Source organism: Ctenopharyngodon idella, chromosome 21 (assembly GCF_019924925.1).
Source record: "Ctenopharyngodon idella isolate HZGC_01 chromosome 21, HZGC01, whole genome shotgun sequence".
Classification (NCBI taxonomy): domain Eukaryota; kingdom Metazoa; phylum Chordata; class Actinopteri; order Cypriniformes; family Xenocyprididae; genus Ctenopharyngodon; species Ctenopharyngodon idella.
This window is the reverse complement of record NC_067240.1, coordinates 20,699,675-20,722,601: the sequence shown is the minus strand read 5'-3', so window position 1 is coordinate 20,722,601 and position 22,927 is coordinate 20,699,675. Positions and strand designations below refer to the sequence as shown.

Below are 22,927 nucleotides of genomic sequence, written 5' to 3'. Positions count from 1 at the left end.
GAATACTTTTTGTGTGCCAAAAATAACAAAATAGCGACTTTATTCAACAATATCTAGTGATGGGCGATTTCAAAACACTGCTTCATGAAGCTTCGAAGCTTAACGAATCATTTGTTTCGAATCAGTGGTTCGGGGCGCGTATCAAACTGCCAGAGTCATGTGAACTATTGAAGTTTCAAAACACTTATGACAAACGAAGCCTTGTTTATTGAAATCACGGGATTTTGGCGCTCTGAACCACTGATTCAAAACAACTGATTCGTAAAGCTTTGAAGCTTCATGAAGTAGTGTTTTGAAATCGCCCATGACTAGATATTGTGGAATAAAGTCGCTATTTTGTTATTTTTGGTGCACAAAAAGTATTCTCGTCGCTTTATAATATTAAGGTTGAACCACTGTAGTCACATGAACTGTTTTAAATATGTTTTTAGTAGCTTTATGGGCATTGAAAAAGGGAGCGTTATTGCTGGCGATGCAGGCCTCACTGAGCCATCGGATTTTATCAAAAATATCTAAATTGTGTTCCGAAGATGAACAAAGGTCTTGCAGGTGTGGAACAACATGAGGGTGAGTAATTAATGACATAATTTTCATTTTTGGATGAACTAACCCTTTAATAGACAATTTACAATACAAAACTATTCACACCAAGTTATGTGCTAATATTAATCTGTATTAATCAGTTGTCATCACTGAATATTGATTGTTCCACTATACCGTAGCCATATTTTGACTGTTCATACTTTTTAACTAAATATAATTCAAATGAACAGATTTATGCTGATTCTAAGCAATTTGAATAAATATATTTTGAAAATGATTATTTAAATAAAATAAAATCAAATAGATGCAAATAGTTAATAATGGTCAATGCCACAATTTTTGAGTGCAGAAATCTTATCTATTTCTTACCCGTTTCATTTATGTATGGCTGACAAATATGCATCACATTAGGTTTATTAGTTTATGTTAAAACTGTGTAAGCCAAATGAAATTTTATATGTCATTCAAATGCATAAATCTTAAATTTAGGCCTACATATTTTAGTTTCTCTTTGTCTTTTTTATTATTATAAATTACTCTTTGAATTATGAACAGGGGTTGTAAATTTTTGAATGCTACGGTCTCCTAAAATAATTATTTTCCAAATATATATTTTTGGAAATTGTTTACTCTCAAATGCCATATTTGGTCAATTTGAACATATTTATTATTATTATTATTATTATTATTATTATTATAATTATTTATTATTATTATTCATTTTTATATTGAACTTTTCCACAATGCCTCTGTCTCTGAGGATGCAAGATTTAGTTTCTTTGGAAACAGCAGCTGCAGATTCCATAGATATAAATAAAATGTGTTTATAACTGGTTATAGCCTACAGAAAAAAACTGGACTTGTGAGATTGAAATGCCTAAAATGATTCAAATGTTTATTCTGATTTAGATATATTTTTAAAGATCCCATATGGAGCTTATGGAGTCAAGTTGAAAGACATACAGAATTAAGAATTATAAAAAGAATAATTCTGGCTCTAAAATCTGATTGGATTAGCTACATTCAAAGCCACTGTAAAGCAGCTGATTTTAAATTGAATTCTATATTAATGCACCAAATTGCTACTGCGTGTTATACAGTGATTCTACCACAGTTAAGAGGGTTTAACAGCTTGGGCATTGACTTCAGCTGGTAAGACTTTTAGACCATCTAAAACTAGAAAATTTCTCCAACCTCTTACTAATCTCATGTTTTCTCCATCCACAGCACATACAGACAAATTTAATTATCAAACACATCAAGATCTCATCTCAAACCAGAACTGCTCAACTATAGATGGGCTCCATGGTAGACAAGAACGGCTTTGTGAGTGAGCTGTGAGGAAATTCTCTCCAAAACAACAATCCCACCGTACTGAGACAAGCAACATTAAAATGTATGCTGTTAGAAACAGCCCTAGAACAGATGCGAAGATTGGTCACTGAACACTTTAACAAACCCCATGTGACTTACAGAAGACTGAAAGAAAGAGGAACATGGAAGTGTCATAATTGAGACAAGGACAGAAGTATGATAGAGAGTAGCTATAGAAAGTAGTGTCAGGGTCATCTTTTATTGAGTTTTCTGCTTTGCCGGGAGACTTGTTTTATGTGTGGTGAATATTTTCTGCAGACTCCTGTAATGGTCTTTGTGAAGGTAACCATGCACATGAGCACCTGAACCGCATCTATTTATAGCAGTCCTGCAACCTGAGGCATTGTGTTCTTTATGACTCTTTGGTGACCCACACATTTCTCAGAAGCCCCTCTGTTTTCTTGTGTTTTAATCAGCCGTAAAGTAAAAGGAGCTTAGAAGAAAAATGGATGTCTCCAGGAGAATTCCAAATGCCATGTTTTATACATAGTTTTTTGGACTCCTGCCTGCATGTTTTGCTGAACCCAGATTCTTTTTGTCAAAATGTTGCTTTATACTCATGCATTATGTAAAGACTATAGTTCTAATGTTCATCTAGGGTGCAGTATGTTCTAATAGATCATGTGCTGACAGAGTCTTTAAAACGTCCTGCTGTGGTTTGATATCTGTGACTTTTTCAGAGAGAATCTGTTCTGTGAATTTGGCTGTACTGCACAAAACTGTATATAATTGTATAATTGTATTTCATAGACAGTGTTATTGGATGTTATAAAACTGTATTTATCTGTTGAAATGTGTTGACAACTTATTTCAGAACGTAAAGCACTAAAGGATTAGTTCACTTTCAAATAAAGATTTCCTGATAATTTATTCTTAACAAATGAAACCTTATTGTAAAGTGTTACCAGAATTATTGATCTAAAAACTGAAAATTGAGATTAAAGGATTAGTCCACTTTCAAATAAAAATTTCCTGATAATTTACTCACCTCCATGTCATCCAAGATGTCCATGTCCTTCTTTCTTCAGTCGAAAAGAAATTAAGGTTTTTGATGAAAACATTCCAGGATTATTCTCCTTATAGTGGACTTCAATTGGCCCCAAATTTAAGAAATTTGAAAATGTAAAAAAAGTGTAATAGGACCCATTTAACAAATGAAACCTTATTGTAAAGTGTTACCAGAATTACTGTTCTAAAAACTGAAAAGTGAGATTAAAGGATTAGTCCACTTTCAAATAAAAATTTCCTGATAATTTACTCACCCCCATGTCATCCAAGATGTCCATGTCCTTCTTTCTTCAGTCGAAAAGAAATTAAGGTTTTTGATAAAAACATTCCAGGATTTTTCTCCTTCAATTGGCCCCAAATGGTTGAAGGTCAAAATTACAGTTTCAGTGCAGCTTCAAAGGGCTTTAAACGATACCAGATGAGGAATAAGGGTCTTATCTAGCAAAACGATCTGTCATTTTCTAAAAAAAATTATATACGTTTTAACTATAGACGCTTGTCTTGAACTAGCATTCTTCTTCATCTTCACTATTAGAATTCCGGCATTCCTGCTAAGTGTATCACTGCTCTCCACAGGTCAAAGTTTGAACTAATTGTTATATATTTGCACTAGCATATTGTATATGACAATTTACTTCAAACTTTGACCTGTGGAGGGCAGTAATACACTTAGCAGCGTCTACATTGCCGGAATTCTAAAAGAGAAGATGAAGAGAGCTAGTTCAAGATGAGCGTCTATGGTTAAAATGTATATAATTTTTTTTTTTTTTTTTTTTTTAGAAAAAGACAGATTGTTTTGCTAGATAAGACCCTTATTCCTCGTCTGGTATCGTTTAAAGCCCTTTGAAGCTGCACTGAAACTGCAATTTTGACCTTCAACCATTTGGGGCCAATTGAAGGAGAAAAATCCTGGAATGTTTTTATCAAAAACCTTAATTTCTTTTCGACTGAAGAAAGAAGGACATGGACATCTTGGATGACATGGGGGTGAGTAAATTATCAGGAAATTTTTATTTGAAAGTGGACTAATCCTTTAATCTCACTTTTCAGTTTTTAGAACAGTAATTCTGGTAACACTTTACAATAAGGTTTCATTTGTTAAATGGGTCCTATTACACTTTTTTTACATTTTCAAATTTCTTAAATTCTCTATTTTTATCAACTAACATTAACAAAGGTTAATAAATACTGTAATAATATATTGCTCATTGTTAGTTCATGTAAGTTAAAGGAACAGTATGTAAGTTTCCACACTAGAGGTCACTTATTCAAAACAAGAACAAAGGCGTTGCTTGATGATGGCGTGAATGAACGTGGAATTATGGGAGGTATTGTCTTCACCACCACAGTTGATGGAAAGCAATCCGTCAGGAAGAAATTGTGTTCATGGATGAGCTAATGTATTAAAGTTTTATTAGTGTTGCTGTGGTATGAAGCAGGACGGGGCTGAGAGTTTTATGTTGCTGTTTTTATCATGCATATACACAAAAGTTGTCCGCTGCCACTCCAATCGTTTTGTTGTTATGCATGTGTTTTACAATTAAAGTTACGATTAAGGTTACGATTAAAGTTTATCCCCTTCTTCCCTCAACTTGAAATTTTTTAGTTATGTTTAATCACATAAATTCACATTTTATTTCATTCTAATGAAACAGCCGCAAGTGCTGAATTACTACTCATACAGGTCACTTGATGAATGAAAATTGTGGGGTAACGCAGCGCTGTTTTACTTGGTCAAAACAATCATGGTAAAAATACATTTGAGTGTGTTGAAAGTTGTTAACGTTACTCTGCGCGTTAGCTTGGTGACTGGTGTGAGACTCTTGTTGCAAACTGCAGTAAGCTAGATCGATATTAGAATATCATATTAATAAAAGCTAGATGACTTGTGTTGCTAAATGGCATGCAGTTCGTTTAAAAACGTATGGTGGAAAAAATGCTGTATCACTGTTATTACAAATAAAGATCTTTCTGATTATGCAACGTTAGCCACTTGACAAAATAGTGTTGTCTGAATTACTTTTTGGGTACAAACATGTTACTCACGGTAAATCAAGAAAATGAGATATTGCAACAGTAAGAGTAACCGTTTTGAGCTATAAAACAATGATTCGTTTTCTGTTGATAAAGGTATGCAAACAGTTGCTCACCTGTCTAATAAAACATATAAGATATTAAAGCATCTTTGGTGTTTCTACGGAAGTAAAATGAGAGTAACACGGATATGACTTAATTGAAAGGCGACATAATGACAGGGGCGTTACACTGGTTAAAATAGCTGATATCTTTGGATTTTAAAGGCCAGCTGAAGTGTCTTGGAACGCGCAGCATTTTTCAATGTGTTGACGTGATTTCAACTGAAACAGGAAGACTTGTCCCTGGGCCAGAGCAGACAGTGCTTGCGCTGCAGCGGTTCACGTTATACTAATGCGAAAACGGACTTCATTCGTGTCAATGGAAAGCATATTTACACTGTCTGAATCGTTCCCTATTCTCTATATAGTGCACTATGTGCCATTCACCTTGTAGAAACTAGTAAATGTGTGAACAAATGACCGATTTCAGCTGCAGCTTGTCTGTTGATAGTGTAGGAGGGGGCGAGACTTTAGATTCTAGAGAGCATTTGATTGGACAGAAGATTTGATGAGAAGCTGAACTGCGATGTGATGTCATGAAAATCCGTGATCCATTTTAGCAGAAGTGAGAGACTGTAAGTTTTGAATGCTTATATCTCCTAAATGCGAATTTTGTCATTGTTTTGGAACACACCAGCTTATTCATCACATTAAGGCTAACATATTCATATTAAAAGCTAAAAAACTTAAGTTTTGATTTCAGGGGGACTTTAACATTGTTGGAAATATTTGGGATAAGGTAAGTAACACAAGTTAACGAAATATATAACATTGGTCTAATGTTTTTTTTTTTTTTTTGGATATTTTAATAATAATAATAATAATAATAATAATAATAATAAAAACTTACATATTGTGCCTTTAATGCATTAACTAATGTTAACAAATGAGACCTTATTGTAAAGTGTTCCAGCAATTCCCAACCAGGGGTACACAAGTTAGCAGATTCCAGGGGACTTTTCTGTTTTTCTTTTAAAGGGGTCATATAATGCCATTTTTGTACAAGTTAATATGATTCTTTAGGGTCTAAATGAAAAGTTTGTAATATACTTCAATTAAAAATTCTCATTAGTATTGTAAGAAAACACTCATTTTACCTGGTCAAAAACAGCTCTGTTTTCAGCAAGCCATTTCAGTGCATGTGTCTTTAAATGATAATGAGCTTTGCTCACCCCGCCCCTCTGTTCTGTAGGGCGTTTTGACAACACACGTGGAGTGAGGGTATATTTTGGAGAAAGAATGGCAGCGGGAGTCTTGCAGGATATAACAGTATTTTGCAGGTATTGTGTTACCATTCATCTTCATGCAGTAATAACTGTTACAACACGATTATTTTTTGTTGACATTACTTCTTAATCAGTAACAGACACCGTTATAAACCATCTACAAAAGTAAGCTTAGTGTAGTGTTACCACGTTAACTTTACCACCTGCGTACACGGTTTGTAATAACACAATAACCATAACGCGTTGTTCATTATAAACGTGGGATTATGAATTATATTGAGAACGTCGTACATAGAAAGCATGCCGTAATGTACCCTTGAGTGTAAACTTTAGCCGCATTCATCGTGAAGCGTGCAAGCGATTTGCAAAGATTAATATAAAGGTTAATAAAATGTTACACTCACTTCTTCTGGAGGTGCAGCAGGAACACGAATAGTTGGTGCCGATCCTTTTTTCAGGAGCAGCTTCTTAGCAAAACCTGCTTTATACAGGTGCTGGTCATATAATTAGAAGATCATCAAAAAGTTGATTTATTTTACTAATTCCATTCAAAAAGTGAAACTTGTATATCATATTCATTCATTACACAGACTGATATATTTCCAATGTTTATTTCTTTTCATTTTGATGATTATAATTGACAACTAAGGAAAATCCCAAATTCAGTATCTCAGAAAATTTGAATATTACTTAAGACCAATACAAAGAAAGGATTTTTAGAAATCTTGGCAAACTGAAAAGTATGAACATGAAAAGTATGAGCATGTACAGCACTCAATACTTGGGGCTCCTTTTGCCTGAATTACTGCAGCAATGCGGCGTGGCATGGAGTCGATCAGTCTGTGGCACTGCTCAGGTGTTATAAGAGCCCAGGTTGCTCTGATAGTGGCCTTCAGCTCTTCTGCATTGTTGGGTCTGGCATATCGATTTTCTACGGGGTTAACTTAAGGCGAGTTTACTGGCCAATTAAGAACAGGGATACCATGGTCCTTAAACCAGGTACTGGTAGCTTTGGCACTGTGTGCAGGTGCCAAGTCCTGTTGGAAAATGAAATCTGCATCTCCATAAAGTTGGTCAGCAGCAGGAAGCATGACTAAAACTTCCTGGTATACGGCTGCGTTGACCTTGGACCTCAGAAAACACAGTGGACCAACACCAGCAGTTGACATGGCACCCCAAACCATCACTGACTGTGGAAACTTTACACTGGACCTCAAGCAACGAGGATTGTGTGCCTCTCCTCTCTTCCTCCAGACTCTGGGACCCTGATTTCCAAAGGAAATGCAAAATTTACTTTCATCAGAGAACATAACTTTGGACCACTCAGCAGCAGTCCAGTCCTTTTTGTCTTTAGCCCAGGAGAGACGCTTCTGACGCTGTCTGTTGTTCAAGAGTGGCTTGACACAAGGAATGCGACAGCTGAAACCCATGTCTTGCATACGTCTGTGCGTAGTGGTTCTTGAAGCACTGGCTCCAGCTGCAGTCCACTCTTTGTGAATCTCCCCCACATTTTTGAATGGGTTTTGTTTCACAATCCTCTCCAGGGTGCGGTTATCCCTATTGCTTGTACACTTTTTTCTACCACATCTTTTCCTTCCCTTCGCCTCTCTATTAATGTGCTTGGACACAGAGCTCTGTGAACAGTCAGCCTCTTTTGCAATGACCTTTTGTGTCTTGCCCTCCTTGTGCAAGGTGTCAATGTTCGTCTTTTGGACAACTGTCAAGTCAGCAGTCTTCCCCATGATTGTGTAGCCTACAGAACTAGACTGAGAGACCATTTAAAGGCCTTTGCAGGTGTTTTGAGTTAATTAGCTGATTGGAGTGTGGCACCAGGTTTCTTCAATATTGAACCTTTTCACAATATTCTAATTTTCTGAGATACTGAATTTGGGATTTTCCTTAGTTGTCAGTTATAATCATCAAAATTAAAAGAAATAAACATTTGAAATATATCAGTCTGTGTGTAATGAATGAATATAATATACAAGTTTCACTTTTTGAATGGAATTAGTGAAATAAATCAACTTTTTGATGATATTCCAATTATATGACCAGCACCTGTACTGACCCTCGTTTATGAAGCAGTCTGGTGAGAAATGATTCGCGCAAACATGAAAGCATTGACGTTGATCGGGGGGAATATTCCCTTCTAAAACAAAACTCAGCCACTGCGTCTTCAGCGGTTCGGATTTAGGAACATCAAAATGACTGCTGTGTTCGTTATTACACCCAAGAACAGAACACCACAATCGCTTAGACGCCATTCTGCTCCAGCGTATCAACAATGGCGGACTATGATGACAGCTCGCTCAGGGCAGGTCTGTGTTGAAACGCTGCTGTCAATTAACAATCGTGGGAGGGGTGGCCGACCGTGTGATGTCACGCGGTCAGACGGCTCGATTTGAGACAGGGGAAAACATATAAGGAGATGAAAAAAAAAAACCCACTGGATGGATTTTTATCATTATAGGATGGTTGTGTACAGGCACTGCCAACACACATTTCAGTACAATCAACTTGTAAAAGTGCATGTACCATTATATGACCCCTTTAACATAAAACAGACTTTAAAAAATATTAGTGCTTTTAATATATTAAAATAATTAATTTCGGAGAAAAAAAAAAAAAACTAATAAAACTAATACTAAATGAAACAAATTAGTAGCCTACTTTCTGTCATGTTGAGGTAACCGCATCTAAACATTGCAAGTTTCATTTACCTGAAGCTTACTTACCACCTCGTCCCTGTTTCCAGTCTCCAGTTCCTTGTCTCCCTCCAGTCTCCTGTATATATATATACTCAACATATTCCATGTTGAAAATGCTGTTCTAGAAAGCAACTTGAACTTCCCCTCAACACAGTGAGATGACAAAACTCATTCTTTGCATACCATCACTGAAAATGCTTACGATAAAATTGTTATAATGAGCTGAAAACCTTCAGGTGGTTTTACAGCTGCTCCCTCTGGAGCTTCAAACATTTACCATCCTTAAAATAGACTCATAAAGCAGCATTTTTAAATTGATGGGTCAGTGCTGAGACAGACTGCATTTTTAAAAGCACATTAGATCGCTGTTATTTTTGCAGTGCATTTTAGTCAATCAAAAAAGCACAAGATAAAGGAAATCCAAGTAATAGGACTGAACTGCTCTGAACTTTGAGCTACTTTGCAGCTTTTAGTCCTTTACATGCTAAGAGATGTGAAGAAAAATCCCACTGATACTTACAAAATTATGGCAAAAAGAAAAACCATTTAAATGTATTAATTATGGAAACATTTTTTATTAAATATAAAAAAAGCAAACAATTCTGCTGTTTATGTCCTTTTTTTTTAAACAAATCATAATGCAGTGATACAACTGTAAACATTTCAACTTTGAAACTCAAACAACTCAACTTTGAAACTCAAACAATTTATTATCACACTTGAATTCTCTTATTCTCCTTTGGTAATGTTTACATATTGATCACTATATTGTGAGTACAATTTTTGATTATGGTGTCTTTCATAATATCAACAATAGCAAGATATTTGCTTGATGAAATAGTGAAATTATTGAATACTTTGCATTTTATCCTCCCTATACACAAATACTAATGCTTTGCATTACACTCAGTTAAGTACCAAAGTAGTAAAATACTGTTAATAAACTTCAACTAAATAGGTTAAAACAGTTAGTAAACATAGTAATGTTAGTAACATCTCCCACAGTCAAGACAGTATATGACCATGTCAGTTTAGCGTTCGGTAGTGGTATTAGATATTTTCACAAAAAACCTGAATATGGTTTGTCTTTGGTGAATAACATTTAGCATTTTTTCCTAATTCCTTGACCTCTCCACACATTTTAATATGCTTACATTTAGTATTCACATCTTTTGGTGGCTTTTCACAGCAGAAATAGTTTAACATTACTAAATGCTTCAGTATGTCATGCATGCTGAGCCATGAATGTGCATGAATTACAATCATGCACATAAATCTGAAAATCAGCAACTATAAATGCAAATGTTCCCATATAGTGATACAGTATATTCAGTTGCCCTTTAAACACTTAAAAGCTACAGACAGATAAGAAAAGTGTCCCTTCTAAATACTAGACAAGGCCTCTTTTGGCATATACTGAGAAACACAAGACAACATACATGTTTGATAGCATAAGGAAAACAGTTGCCTCTTTTAAGTGGCGTTGCGGATGTTTGACATGGCCACATCAGTCCAGCTGCTTACAGTCTGCTGTATGCGCTGCGTCTGTTTTTGGATGGAAGCCCTGTTCAGTCCTCTGGAAATGTTGATCTTGGTGGAGCTGTAGCCCTTGCTCATGACCGCTTTGTAGTGCTCCAAGGCCTGGACCCTGCAGGCACATCATTATCAATGGTTATAGTTTTGTATAGAGTAAATTATGAGATGAAGTAAGGTGCGTTTGGAGATTCTATCCCTCATCCTCTCCAAAATAATTCTATTTTAATTATACTTTTCATGTGTACTTTATTGAAAATATGTTAAATAAAATGTATTTTAAAGTGTCCCAATTATGCTTTTTCGCATTTTACCTTTCATGCAATGTGGAATGTAGCTGTCTGTGAATGTAAACAATCTGCAAAGTCGTGAAGCCGAAAGCGCACGATAAAGTAATTGTCACTCAAAAGAAAGAATTGACTCTGAACAGCCTAAACGAGTCGTTAGGAATTCGAATCCCACTTCCGTGACGGCTACACATCACTAAGTAACACATTTGCCTAATGCCTGCCGATGTTCTTCATTAGCTGCCCGCTGACAACGTCTACTCTGACCGACCCACAAACACTGTAGCTGGTTCGTGTTGTGTATACATCTCGAGGAGACGTTGTTTTCTGCTCTGCAGCAAATTCTCTTTGTAAACACTTCCAAAGGATGACGATGTGAAGAATCAGTGGTTAAAATTACCACAGCGATACAACAGCAGTTTAACCTTTTGACGATTGCTTCTCAAATCTTTGTGAGGTCTAAATGAGATTTACAAAATGCCATTAAAGATGGGGCAGTACCCACTTTATTTGAACCAACTTGCTCCTCAGAATCACAACCTGTAAGTATGATTAATTACTGATGTATATATTTTCTACCGGGTGTTTGAAATACGTAGTTTTGTGTTTTACATTGTGTATGTCTCCGGCTAACTGGCTAACTCACATTATTACTGTCTTACTTCTGCTAATCAGCTGTGGCCCACTATTACCTAAAATTGTGTCCATTAATGCAGATTGTCTGTCATTCTTACTACCCTGAGTAATGATAAAGGATGGAGCAAGATTTGTTTTATAAAACTTTAATGTTACATCAGTCATTGACGTTATTGCTTGGCTAACGTATGCGTACGTATGTGCAGTGTATATTATGAGAAAATTAAAGCGTTTTTTGAACTTTGATGCATGTAAACCTGTTATAGGAGACCTCCAAAACAAAACTGGGAACCTTTAAAATAGCATAATAGGGGCACTTTAAAATACACATCACATTATATTTCCAATACTAAAGATGATCAAATTAAAACATTTCCTGTCTTTATGTTTTCAGTTAGCAAACAGACATCTTTCACTTATCAAATTAGGCAATTATTTTTTTTATAGAATGTTGCAGTGATTTATCCGTGCACATTATTTTCTTAAAATTTATATGCCCTTGTAATCTTTAATCGAAAATGTTAACCTCCCCTCCCCCTCGAAACGGCATCTGTTTTCTTCAAGACGCGTGTCTTGGCGGAGGGTGGGGCTAAAACGAGAATCAACATTGGATTAACTTTTTGGAGATGGCGAGAACTGAGTGATTTGAAATGCTGTGAAAGCGACGCGGAGATGGCGTTTTTATTACTCAACAGGTGAGTAAGGTATTTTATTGAACAGATAAATTGCCATATGTAGCTCTCTAAAGCCCGGGATACACTGCACGATTTTTGGCTGTTCCAGACGAAAGATTGCCATCGTGAAACAATCGTGCCGATTTCTGTGATCATGGCTCTTAATCGGTGGTCCTATGTCGTACAGTGAGAGAGGCTCAAAGACGGCCGTTTTCCTGGTCTTGCGACCAAAGATAGCCTACGATCATTTTCTGACAGTGTCAGAAATTCAGCATGATCAACGCACAGTGTGTTTGCTGCTACGACCTACGTCTACTGACCAGCCAATAAAAATGTGACAGGAAATCAACGCGACGGCGCTAAAACTTAAAACTGCTTACCTCAAGCTCTTTTCCCTTCTTTCGCCACTTCCTTTTTATTTTCAGCATACATAAAATCTACAACTGCCAAAGTGTGATTCAACATGGTGTTTGGTTTACAATAAGCGCATGCTGATGATGTATTATTCTTCTATAGAAACTTGCATCGTAGCGTACGAGTCAACAGGTGTCATCATCGTACAGTCTACATGCATGTCGTACCCAAGTTTAGTAGATCCATGTCGCACAGTGTGATAAAGTAATAATCTTATAGGATTGCTAAAATCGTGCAGTGTATCCCAGGCTTCACAGAGTTCATTGTAAAGCATTATCTATTGTGAAGGCTCATTTCATTATGTTTGTTGTAGCGCTTTGCTGGAATTTATTTTCAAGGAAGTACCATGTCTATTAATGGGTATAGCTACAGTAATGTCTGCAGCTAGTCAGCTTGAAATCCTTTCCATCTAAACTGGTTATATCTCTTGAGCCTAGTGAATGTTTTATGAGCAGTAGGATAAGCACATTAATCCACAGTCACGCAGAGCCAAAGCACAACCAAAATAATAGTGTTTTGCAAAATGCATGCAGTTTTGTTTTTTAAACTGCTAGAGGGTCAAAAGTTACATAGTGTAACTTTAAAATTAAGTTTAAACAGTTATTTATCCTCTAGTGTACACGTAAAAACTGCAGTATACTTTAGGCTTAAGCCTATGACCTTTGTGCTAACTGGTTACAAAAGACTCTTTTGCTAGCATGTTTACAGTCGAACATGTAGCTTTTCAAAGTATTCTTATTTTGATAGCTTGCGTGTGTTATTTTAGTATAATTGAGATACTATGATTGTTTTTATTTTTTTTCCATTTCCATAGACTGCCTTTGAGACCTAACCTGAATTACACACAAGAACAAACCTCTTCCGGAAGCTCAAACGTGCTGCATGAGGCTCATTCTCGTGTGTTACGCAGCACGTTTGAGCTTCCAGAAGAGGTTTGTTCTTGTGCGTTAGTTATTCAGGTTCGGTTGAGTTTCTGTTTATGTTCGCTGATCAATGTTTACATGTGAGTAAAAGCCTAAATTAATTAAATTCAGTTCATCATAAGAAACGATCGATTCTCATCAGAAAATGTGGACTAAACCGCTCATTTCATATGAATTTGTTTCCCAATCTTTTTATGAACTTTTTGAAGCTTCAAATTTTCAGTTGCAAAGACAAAAGGAAATCTGACAGCATTCTGTCATCAAAAAGATCTTCATTTGTGTTCTGAAGATGAACGAAAGTCTTACAGGTTTGGAATGACATGAGGGTGAGTAATTAATGATATATATATATTTATAAACTTTTATGTTAGATGCAATTAATTGCAATTAATCGATTTGACAGCACTAATTATTTTTAAATAAAACAAGCTAAAATTTACAAAAATGTACAAGTGGCATAATTAATCACAATATAGTAGTAAAATAATTGTTAAAAAAATAAAATAAAAAAGGAAGGAAATGGGCAAACAAGCAGCAGCCATTGTAAATTGTGTTTTAAGATGCTTTTTAGTGCTTTATATTAGAAAGTAAAGGTCCTTATTTGGTGCAGGTTAATAACTAATGCAATACAAAAAAGCTTTACTGTAGCACTGACTGCATCTATCAGAGCTAAAGTTAACTTCCAAGACTGGACAAACATACATAATGGAATAAATATCATATTTTTGCACAATTATGGCTTCAAGCAAAACTTCAGAAAGATACTTAAAAAACATTTACCTTAGCTTTAATCCATAAGACACTCCCTGAACCTGTCGCTTGCAGAATAGGAGAGAAATTATAAATGGACTTAATTCAGAAAAATATTACAAGTGAACATGCCTGAAAGCCTTGAATTTGTTGACTGCAATATAGCAGATTTAAATCAGCCCAAAAATCCCATCATCACCCCTTTAGCTGGATTGATTAAGAGTGACTGCCCACCAAGGAATGAGACTTTTGAGCCATTTGAAAATCTTGGCGGGAGGAAAGTTATGCGTGGAATTCAAAAAGGGGTGGGAACAGGGACCCTCAGATAAGGAGGAAGGGCTGGAAGATATTAACACTAACAAGGCATGATAAAAACAGTCTGTCTCACATCCCAGAGAAAAAAAAAAAAAAAAAAACATCAAAAAGTCCAACTGTAACAACCCAAATGTCTTAGAAAAATAATCCTTAGATTAAAACAATTAAATCACACAGTTGTTCCAGCAACAGACATCAATTCCCAAAAGCAAACCCCTCTAACTGCAGTAAAGACTTGTCTACTTTTAAGCAGCACAACATAAAGGCTTTTTAAGGAGGTTTTGTTACAAAGCAGCTGCTGTCTAGTCAACCGTTGGAAAAAAGGGGTCCACCCTCCCAAACTACAAACAGGAAACAGCCAGATGTCATGAGTGGGAACTGGGACCACATTATGCATGAGTGAGTGCACCCTTTCACCCTATCCCAAGAACTGACAGAAATAAAACGGATAAAAGGTGAAGATTAAAGCAAAAGTGGAGTCATTGCTCTTTTTTTACAGAATGAGAATTGAACTGGGATTTGTTGTACTCACCGATCATCTTTCCCAATCGCATCATCAAAGGCTTGAGAGAGACGCTTTAGCCTCCGGAGGCCTTTGGACACACAATCCAGATCCTCATCAAACTGCCTGTCACGGGATGGAGAAGACCATTATGTGATGTCATGTGTTCTGTTCATATCTGCAAAACTGTTCTTGTCATCCCTAATGTTTGTGGTGTTAAGGTCATCTATATGCTAATGTATTTCTAAGCGTTGACAAAATTAGCTGTCAGCAGACATGGTAATTTAAAATCTACAGGCATGGGCTATGTTTGAAATAGAATATAAGCATACTACTTATTGAATACTGCACAGTATAGGAAGAAACAGGCACCAATATTAAAATTCTGGCCGATAATTATTTTCATGTTATGGACAATAACTGATAAAATTCAATACTATTATGTTGAAGTACTAAATGAACTAAAATCAGTAATTTTTTTAGTATGCTATAAGTGAATTCAGGCATCAAAACATTATTATGTACAGTATGAAAATAGATATTCATTTTGAAATTTGCCAAAGATTACATTTAATTAATCTTTAAAAACTCTAATAATTTAATAAACTTTTAGTGAGTGTCAGATGATGGCAAATATGATGGCAAATATCCAGTTCAGGGTTATTTTAGTTAGCTAATTGGAACTAAAACCATAAAAAATTGTGTTACTTGAAATAAAATAAACTTAAACTGAAATAAAAATAAATAAATAAATAAAAAGCAGCTAGTTCCCGTGGAAACATTTCTCATTTTCACTTAGTTTAACGATATTCTAAAATAACTAAAACTGGAATAAAAATCAGTAAAAACTATATAGACATATAAAGAATGAATAAAAATGACAAAAACACACAACAAAATTGCTAAAACTTTAAAGGATTAGTTCACTTTCAAATTAAAATTACCCCAAGCTTTACTCCCCCTTAAGCCATCCTAGGTGTATATGACTTTCTTTTTTCTGATGAACAAGAAATATTAATAAATATCCTGACACATCCGAGCTTTATAATGGCAGTAAGCATTACCAAATGAGTATGAGCTGAAGAAAGTGTCTCCATCCACATCCATCCATCATAAACATATTCCACACAGCTCCGGGGGGTTAATAAAGGCCTTCTGAAGCGAAGCGATGCGTTTGTGTAAAAAAAATATCCATATTTAACAAGTTACGAAGTAAAATATCTAGCTTCTGCCAGACCGCCTTCTTTATTCTACTTATAAAGAAGGTGTAAAACTCTCGCAGTTCAAAAAGCTTACGCTATGTCCTACGCCTTCCCTATTCAACTTACGGAAAATGTGTAACTGACGCGACACCAGTTTACACTTTCCTCGTAACTTGAATACGGAAGGCAGTCTGGCTGAAGCTAGATATTTTACTTTATAACTTTATATGGATTTTTGTTTTTTTTTACACAAATGCGTTGTGTTCTTCAGAAGGCCTTTATGATTGATGGATGTGGATGGAGACACTTTCTTCAGCTCATACTCGTGACCCCCGCCATTATAAAGCTCGGATGCGTCATGAAATTTATTAATATTTCTCCGATTGTGTTCATCATAAAGAAGAAAGTCATATACACCTAGGATAGTTTTAGGGTGAGTAAAGTTTGGGGTAATTTTCATTTGAAAGTGAACTAATCCTTTAACTAATATTAAAGTAAAAAAAAAAAACTATTTCCAAGGAATAACAAGAACTATAAGTATATCAATGATAACAAAATAACACTGAATCCAGCGTCCAACATCTTTGAAATAGTTACTGTTATTTTGCATTTCTGTTCAATTTTGTATAAAATGTCAATTCTGTGTATAATTAGATTACATATTTGGCTGTCTAATCTAATTATAATAATTATTAAAGAAAAGAGAATTGTGGGATCCAGTATTCTACACAGTGAGCTCTGCTGTTAATGTTATACAACATATTTTGGCAAATGTAGTTTGGGTATTCCATACATGCAGCAAATTTTAATACTCTGCACAGTATACATACAATACTGCAGTAAAAGCAGGAGTAGTATGGTGGTGTGACATTCTGAACAGTCATTCTCTTCTAGAAAAAAAAGAACAAAAATACTGATGACTCATCCTGCACTACACAGATTCCTGCCCAATCAAATGCTATCTAGAATGAGAATGTCCTTCACCCTAATATACCACCTGCAAGTACCAAATCACAGTTCACATCAGTGACATAATTGCCAAAATTTCCAAAAAAAGGTTGATCCTTTCAATATGTCTCACGCAACTTCCTGTTTCACTAGGAAATGTCACCACAAGGAAGAAAAAAGCTGTCATCAAATGATTTCATGGGGAAACTAGACAATTTAAAATTAGCAAAATGCAATGTCTGAGTGCAGCTGTGCAAGTCTCACCTCCTGCTGTTCATTGTGTTGGGTGATGCAAAAGGGCTTCTGAGTGCAGCCATTCGCACCAGCTGCCTCCTGGTGCCCCTGGTCTTCACTGTCCTAACAGCAGAGTCACTGGCATCTAGGGTACAGGCCCCTCGAGGAGTCCGCTTGCTGGTTGACCTTGGAGTTTGCCTGGGGGTGATGGTAGTGCGGACAGCAGATCGTTTTGGGGTTTGTGATGTTCCAATGCAATCACATTCCTCTCCATCTGACGTTCTACGTGGTGTCATGACCAGACACTCCTGACGTGGCTGTCTGCTCCTTTGAAGTTTCTGATTAGAAAATTAGGGGGGGGGTTGGTAAATAAACATTTGTTTTACATGAATAACTAACAAATGATTGAATTAATCTGCATGAAGCACACCTGACAGACGTTTCCAATGGAGTTTTTTGCACTCCGGGTCATTTTGCGGACAACACTGGCTTTTTGGTTCATCTGTAGTGACTCCCAGGTGGGGTTCTCAGAGATGTTGACGTTAGACTGCACTGGTTTCAAGGGGAGCCGCTTGCGCAGAGACATTCTCAGTGAGTTTAGCGAGCTGGAGGATCGCATCTTCTTAAACTGCTGTGCTGCTTCGGGTGAGCTGTCAGGCTCTGACTCATCGAGGACAGAATGTGACCTCCAGACCCCGCTCACAATAGTGGACGTCATCATGAGATCTTAGGGAGATGGGAAAAAAAAAAAAAAACTGTTTGCAAAAACATGACTTTAAAAATACTTTATGGTAAAAGTGCGTGTTGTCTTGTTAAATAGAACATTGACTTTATATGTAAACAATAAACTAATTCTTTAATTTTTCAGCATTTACAGTAACAGTATCATTGCATAATAGCTAATCTGTTAAATAGTTTTTCACTCTATACAAAACATTTTTTCTTTGCTGTTAAAATTTGCACTATTATAATTTCACAGTGTAGAACAAATAATATTCACTTAATACATTTCTGTGACTTTTACCAATTTTATTCTCTATTACTTTTCCAGGTTTTCCACGACTGTGGGAAACCTGTTGCGTTCAATGTGAAGTGCTTCCTTTCTGTTTGAAATGATAAATAAACCAATAACAAGCTTAGTAATGATACAATAGTAAATCGTGGTGATAATAAAATGAAACTAACGATTACTCTCCAAGATGTTAGTAACGCAGAGAAGAATAGAGCAGAAGAGCAAAACATAGATCATTTGAAAAGTTAGCGATCCAACGCAAAATCGTGCAAAGACAAATGCTTAAACCACAAATAGGTCTATAACGTGAAACTGCATTCACTATGACTTTAAAGTGGAAACTTACCCTTATTTTCCCAAATCGCAGAGCTTGGTGAAGTCTATCTATCCTTTGCTTTGTTTCAAGTGGCTATTTGAATTTGGCGGACCGCTCCCTGTGGAAGTCAGACTCCGCCCACTAGGTCCAGTTCCTCCACACTGATTTGCCGAACATGCCGTTACGTCGCAATCGTAATGTGACGTAACCCGCAGTTCTTTGTTTTGGAACTCTTGTATTGTTATGATAAACTGTCTATATTCACGGAGTCCACTTTTAAACTGTTAAATCCATAAATACCAAAGCTTATCAATGAATAAACCACCTCGAACGGTTTATAGGAAGCTTATGAAATGTCTAAAATGCAGCTGTGATCATTAAGTTATTGTTTAACGTTCTAAAGTGCGTGCTTATCTAGTCAACTAAAAAAAATCAAACTAAATTGTCCAACAAATCTGAAATATAATTACATTTTTATTTGTCTCAGAATATAATATGACAACATACAAAGAAAAACAATGAAAGTATCCAAATCTTATTAGGGTAATATACTTACAATAATCGTATATGTTCTGGCTTGGTTAAAGGTTAATGACTTTAGGAACATTTAACAGGGCCAATTTACACAAGAAATATTGTGTCCTTGAGAATGTAAAATATCTTGCAATTCACTTTAATGACTTTATTTTACTGTATCTCCTGCAAACACAACCATCAATGTTCTAGGAGTGGTAGTGACTTTGCTGGCTCAGAGACCTAATGCTTTTTAGTGCACTTGCTCAACAACATTAGAATATGGGGATAGTAAAAAAAATCACAAGTATAAAGAGTTGTTTGACAGACATCTTTTCACTTTATAATTTAATAATACAAAAGAAACAAACAGGCTAGGCAGGAAACAAAGAAGATATTTTTAATTTAGTCCGATCCTGGTGTCCCATTTGCCAGTACAGTAATGACTACTTGAATTCCAGTCTGATCTCCTCAATGCTCAATGTCTCAAATAGCTGTGGTTTGATTGCTTGAGATGAAATTCCATGTGGAGATGTTCAATTTCGTTTGCAGCACTAGGACACAAAAAGACAAAGCCTTTTTTTTTTTTTCTCTGATGTTTCAGAAGGTTTTAGATTCAAAGATCTGTGTAATTTGTGACTACTGTTATATTAGGCATTGCTATTGTCTTTATTTTATTAGTCATGATGATAACAAAATTAAGCTGACATACCTTAATTATTTTATCCCTCCTAGAGATGAGTGCTAATACAATTGTGCATAAAACCACCACCAATCCAGCAATCGTGGGTCCTAGAGGGAACTTTAGCACTTTATCTAAGGGAGAAGGAAAAAATGAAGCATAAATTAAAAAACAACAACAACAAAAGAAAGAACATAAATTATAAAAGTAAAGCAGAATGTCAAAGAAAAATTAGGGATAAAAAAATATCACAAACCTTCAACGATAACTGTAAAAGTCCTGTTTATAATTCCATAGACGGGTGAGGTTACCTCACAGATGTATGTTCCTTGATGTACATCACGATTAGCTTTTGGGATTGACAACTCAGCGGCAATGCCATTATTGGTCGTTTTGTAACTACCTGTGGTCAGATCCAGAACTACACCATCCTTTTTCCAAACAAGTGTTACAGTAGGGTTGGCTTGTACATCACAGGACAGAACAACATCACTTGTTTCCTCAACAAACACTTCTTTAGTGTCATTAAGGTCTGGAGGATCTGTTATATAATGACAATCAAATCTGAGAATGAAACAATACCTGACAATATCAGCTTAACTATTTTGTTTTACTAACATGCATAAAAAAAAAAAAAATAAATAAATAAAAAAAAACCATAGACACTTACAAATTGTAGCAGCATATTAATCAGTTTGGCTCAATTCTATTCCAGTTCATTTAAAGAAATAATCTAGATTCAAAACAACTTAAGCTCAATAGACAGCATTTGCAGCATAATGTTATTAATTTCATTTTGCCCAACCCCACTTGCACAATGGAAGTAAAATGGAGTCGATTTTTGGTCATGTTATTTTATAAAAAAATGGTAATGGTAATTTTATAAATATGTGGAAGTGTTATAAAAGCATTTACATTAATTCTTCAGTTAAAACTGGTAGCCTATTTTTTGAGCTATAAAACTGTCATCATTTTAAGGATTTGTCGTTTTAGGGTTTTACAGGTTGGAAGAAAAATTGGAATAGATATAACATTACACAGAAATGGTTAGTGACTTTCTTAACGCTAAAATCATGTAATGTAACACGCATGTTGTTTACGTCGTGTGGCTATAATATTGAAACTGATGTTTTAATGTTTACAAATTAACACACAATAACCGAGTCAAAATTGGATGTAGGCTACATTAAAAGAGTTACTTAGCCTAAGCCAGGATTAGGCCTTAGTTCAATTAGGGCTTTTAGGTAGCTTTTATAAAAACATTACTGGTGTACATCTTGAGACAAAACAATGGCACTGACATAAGTTACTTTCAGTTAAAACAGCTCAAACATGCATTTTAGTCTGAGACTAGCTTAAGCCTTGTCTGTGAAACCAGGGGTTAATGAGTTTAATAAGGTGATAATTCTGTAATAGTTTAACTGGAATGAAACTGATTCCAAACCTGTCAGTTCAGCCTTCAAGATTCCTCTTTGCTCAAGTATTCTGAACATTAAACTTACACTGGACGTCAAACTCGATTGAGCTGTTCACACTTGCGTCACCCTTCAGCTGACAGGTAAAGACGACTCCGTTGTCCTGTTTAGTGACAGGCTGTACACAAAGACTACTCCGGTACATGCTGTTTTCTTCTGCCAGATTCACCCTGGCACCATTGCGGAACCACTGCAGTTCTTGGTTGGATGGGTCAATACTTCCATCAGTGGTACAAGTTAGAGTGACGGTTTTCTCAACCTCTGTCAGGAGCAAACTCCCGGTGGCCTCCGGACATGACTGAATGGTGACCGCTGGTCAGAATATGTTTAGAGAAAATTAAATATTAAGCAATTAGTTCAGGCATAATTTATTCAAATTATTCAAGTGCAATATGTTACAGTTAGCATTTGGATCTGTTTGAATGCACCAGACTTCGTACAGTGATAGATTACCTTTTATACGACTGACACAGCAAAGCAGGAGCAGAACGACACTAACCGATACTTTCATCTTTGTGAGTGTGTCAGCTGTCCTTAATGATAAAAAGACGTTAAAAGATATGATTTGTGGAATGTTTTTAGGAAACTTTCTTCAAATGAATTCATATTTTTGTTAGAAAATGGCATTAACTTATCAATGTTAGTAGGATCCAAAACAACATTTGATCCCATTGACTTTTATTGTATAGAAAAACAAAAGACATTTTTCAGAATATCAATAGATACAAAAAGTTATAAATGTTTGGAATGACATTATGACAAAATTTTAATTTAAGTGTACTATTTAACAATTCCAGTCAGTTCCAAAGACCTTGAATCACTTGATTTTATCAACAGAATGTATGAAATCTTAATTGGATTCTCAGAAATTCAGAGCCCCTTTTCGAGTTTGCTTACTCACCAAAGCTATGTGTGACGGTTCTCTGGAAAATGCCAAATCCAAAGGTTGCGTGAGGTCTGGAGAGGCCTGTGTCTTCACACCAGTGGTTTATATTCTGTTCCTTTACAGCACTTAACAGGAATTGAAACCACCTCCCCTCACGGTCACAGACCTTTTAGTGTTGTGCAAAAATAGGCTGGATGGCTTTTACGTGTCATCTCAATCTCTCCAGGTGGAATAGCAAGGATGAAAAGAGAGAAATCTCATAAAGATATAGTCTTACAGTCATAAAAACTTTTGCGATAAGAGAAATTTGATGTTCTATAAAATGTCAATGCCAAACACATTACATATAAAAATACATGTCCCAACCCAAAATGAATCATGCATTCTTTTAGTGTTTATATATGATATCTGAGTTCAGTGACTGTGGTGCAGGGCAATGACATTATACACTTATGCAGCTGGAAAATGATACAGTTATACAAATTTGATACAAATACATTGTTATATGCATAACGTCACCTTGTTATACTATTATGTTTATCTATATAATGGCATATCTTGATCTAATAGTAAATTGAACTAATAGTTATTATGAAATTATGTAACAGTTCTGTTTTCTAGTGCAAATTGA

At 35.7% G+C, this 22,927-nt stretch overlaps 2 protein-coding genes and 1 long non-coding RNA gene across 5 annotated transcripts in view; 1 reads left to right on the top strand and 2 right to left on the bottom strand.

Moving 5' to 3' along the window:
• plrdgb (PITP-less RdgB-like protein) overlaps positions 1 to 2,915 on the top strand; it is a 102,566-nt gene extending 99,651 nt beyond the window's left edge. For both annotated transcript variants that reach the window (XR_007927028.1, XM_051876601.1), the window contains exon 20: positions 1,771 to 2,915. The gene's annotated coding sequence lies outside the window, so the exon portion shown is untranslated. The remainder of the gene's footprint in view (positions 1 to 1,770) is intronic.
• Positions 2,916 to 9,549: 6,634 nt separating this feature from the next.
• LOC127503172 (uncharacterized) lies at positions 9,550 to 18,930 on the bottom strand. The gene is made up of 5 exons (XR_007927033.1): positions 18,771 to 18,930; positions 17,843 to 18,138; positions 17,443 to 17,750; positions 15,059 to 15,154; positions 9,550 to 10,642 (listed from the first exon to the last, which is right to left on the bottom strand). It is a non-coding gene; the product is annotated as an uncharacterized LOC127503172 (long non-coding RNA).
• Positions 18,931 to 19,196: 266 nt separating this feature from the next.
• tmigd1 (transmembrane and immunoglobulin domain containing 1) lies at positions 19,197 to 22,473 on the bottom strand. 2 transcript variants are annotated; one of them, XM_051876622.1, is made up of 6 exons: positions 22,312 to 22,473; positions 21,864 to 21,943; positions 21,438 to 21,722; positions 20,192 to 20,476; positions 19,966 to 20,069; positions 19,197 to 19,807 (listed from the first exon to the last, which is right to left on the bottom strand). In XM_051876622.1, the coding sequence occupies exons 2-6, from the start codon at positions 21,919 to 21,921 to the stop codon at positions 19,790 to 19,792; spliced, it is 750 nt and encodes a 249-aa protein (XP_051732582.1). In that variant the 5' UTR covers positions 21,922 to 21,943; positions 22,312 to 22,473; the 3' UTR covers positions 19,197 to 19,789. The 2 variants fall into 2 exon arrangements, with proteins under 2 accessions (XP_051732582.1, XP_051732583.1); XM_051876623.1 differs by having other exon boundaries at positions 21,864 to 21,938; positions 22,312 to 22,461.
• Positions 22,474 to 22,927: the final 454 nt, after the last annotated feature.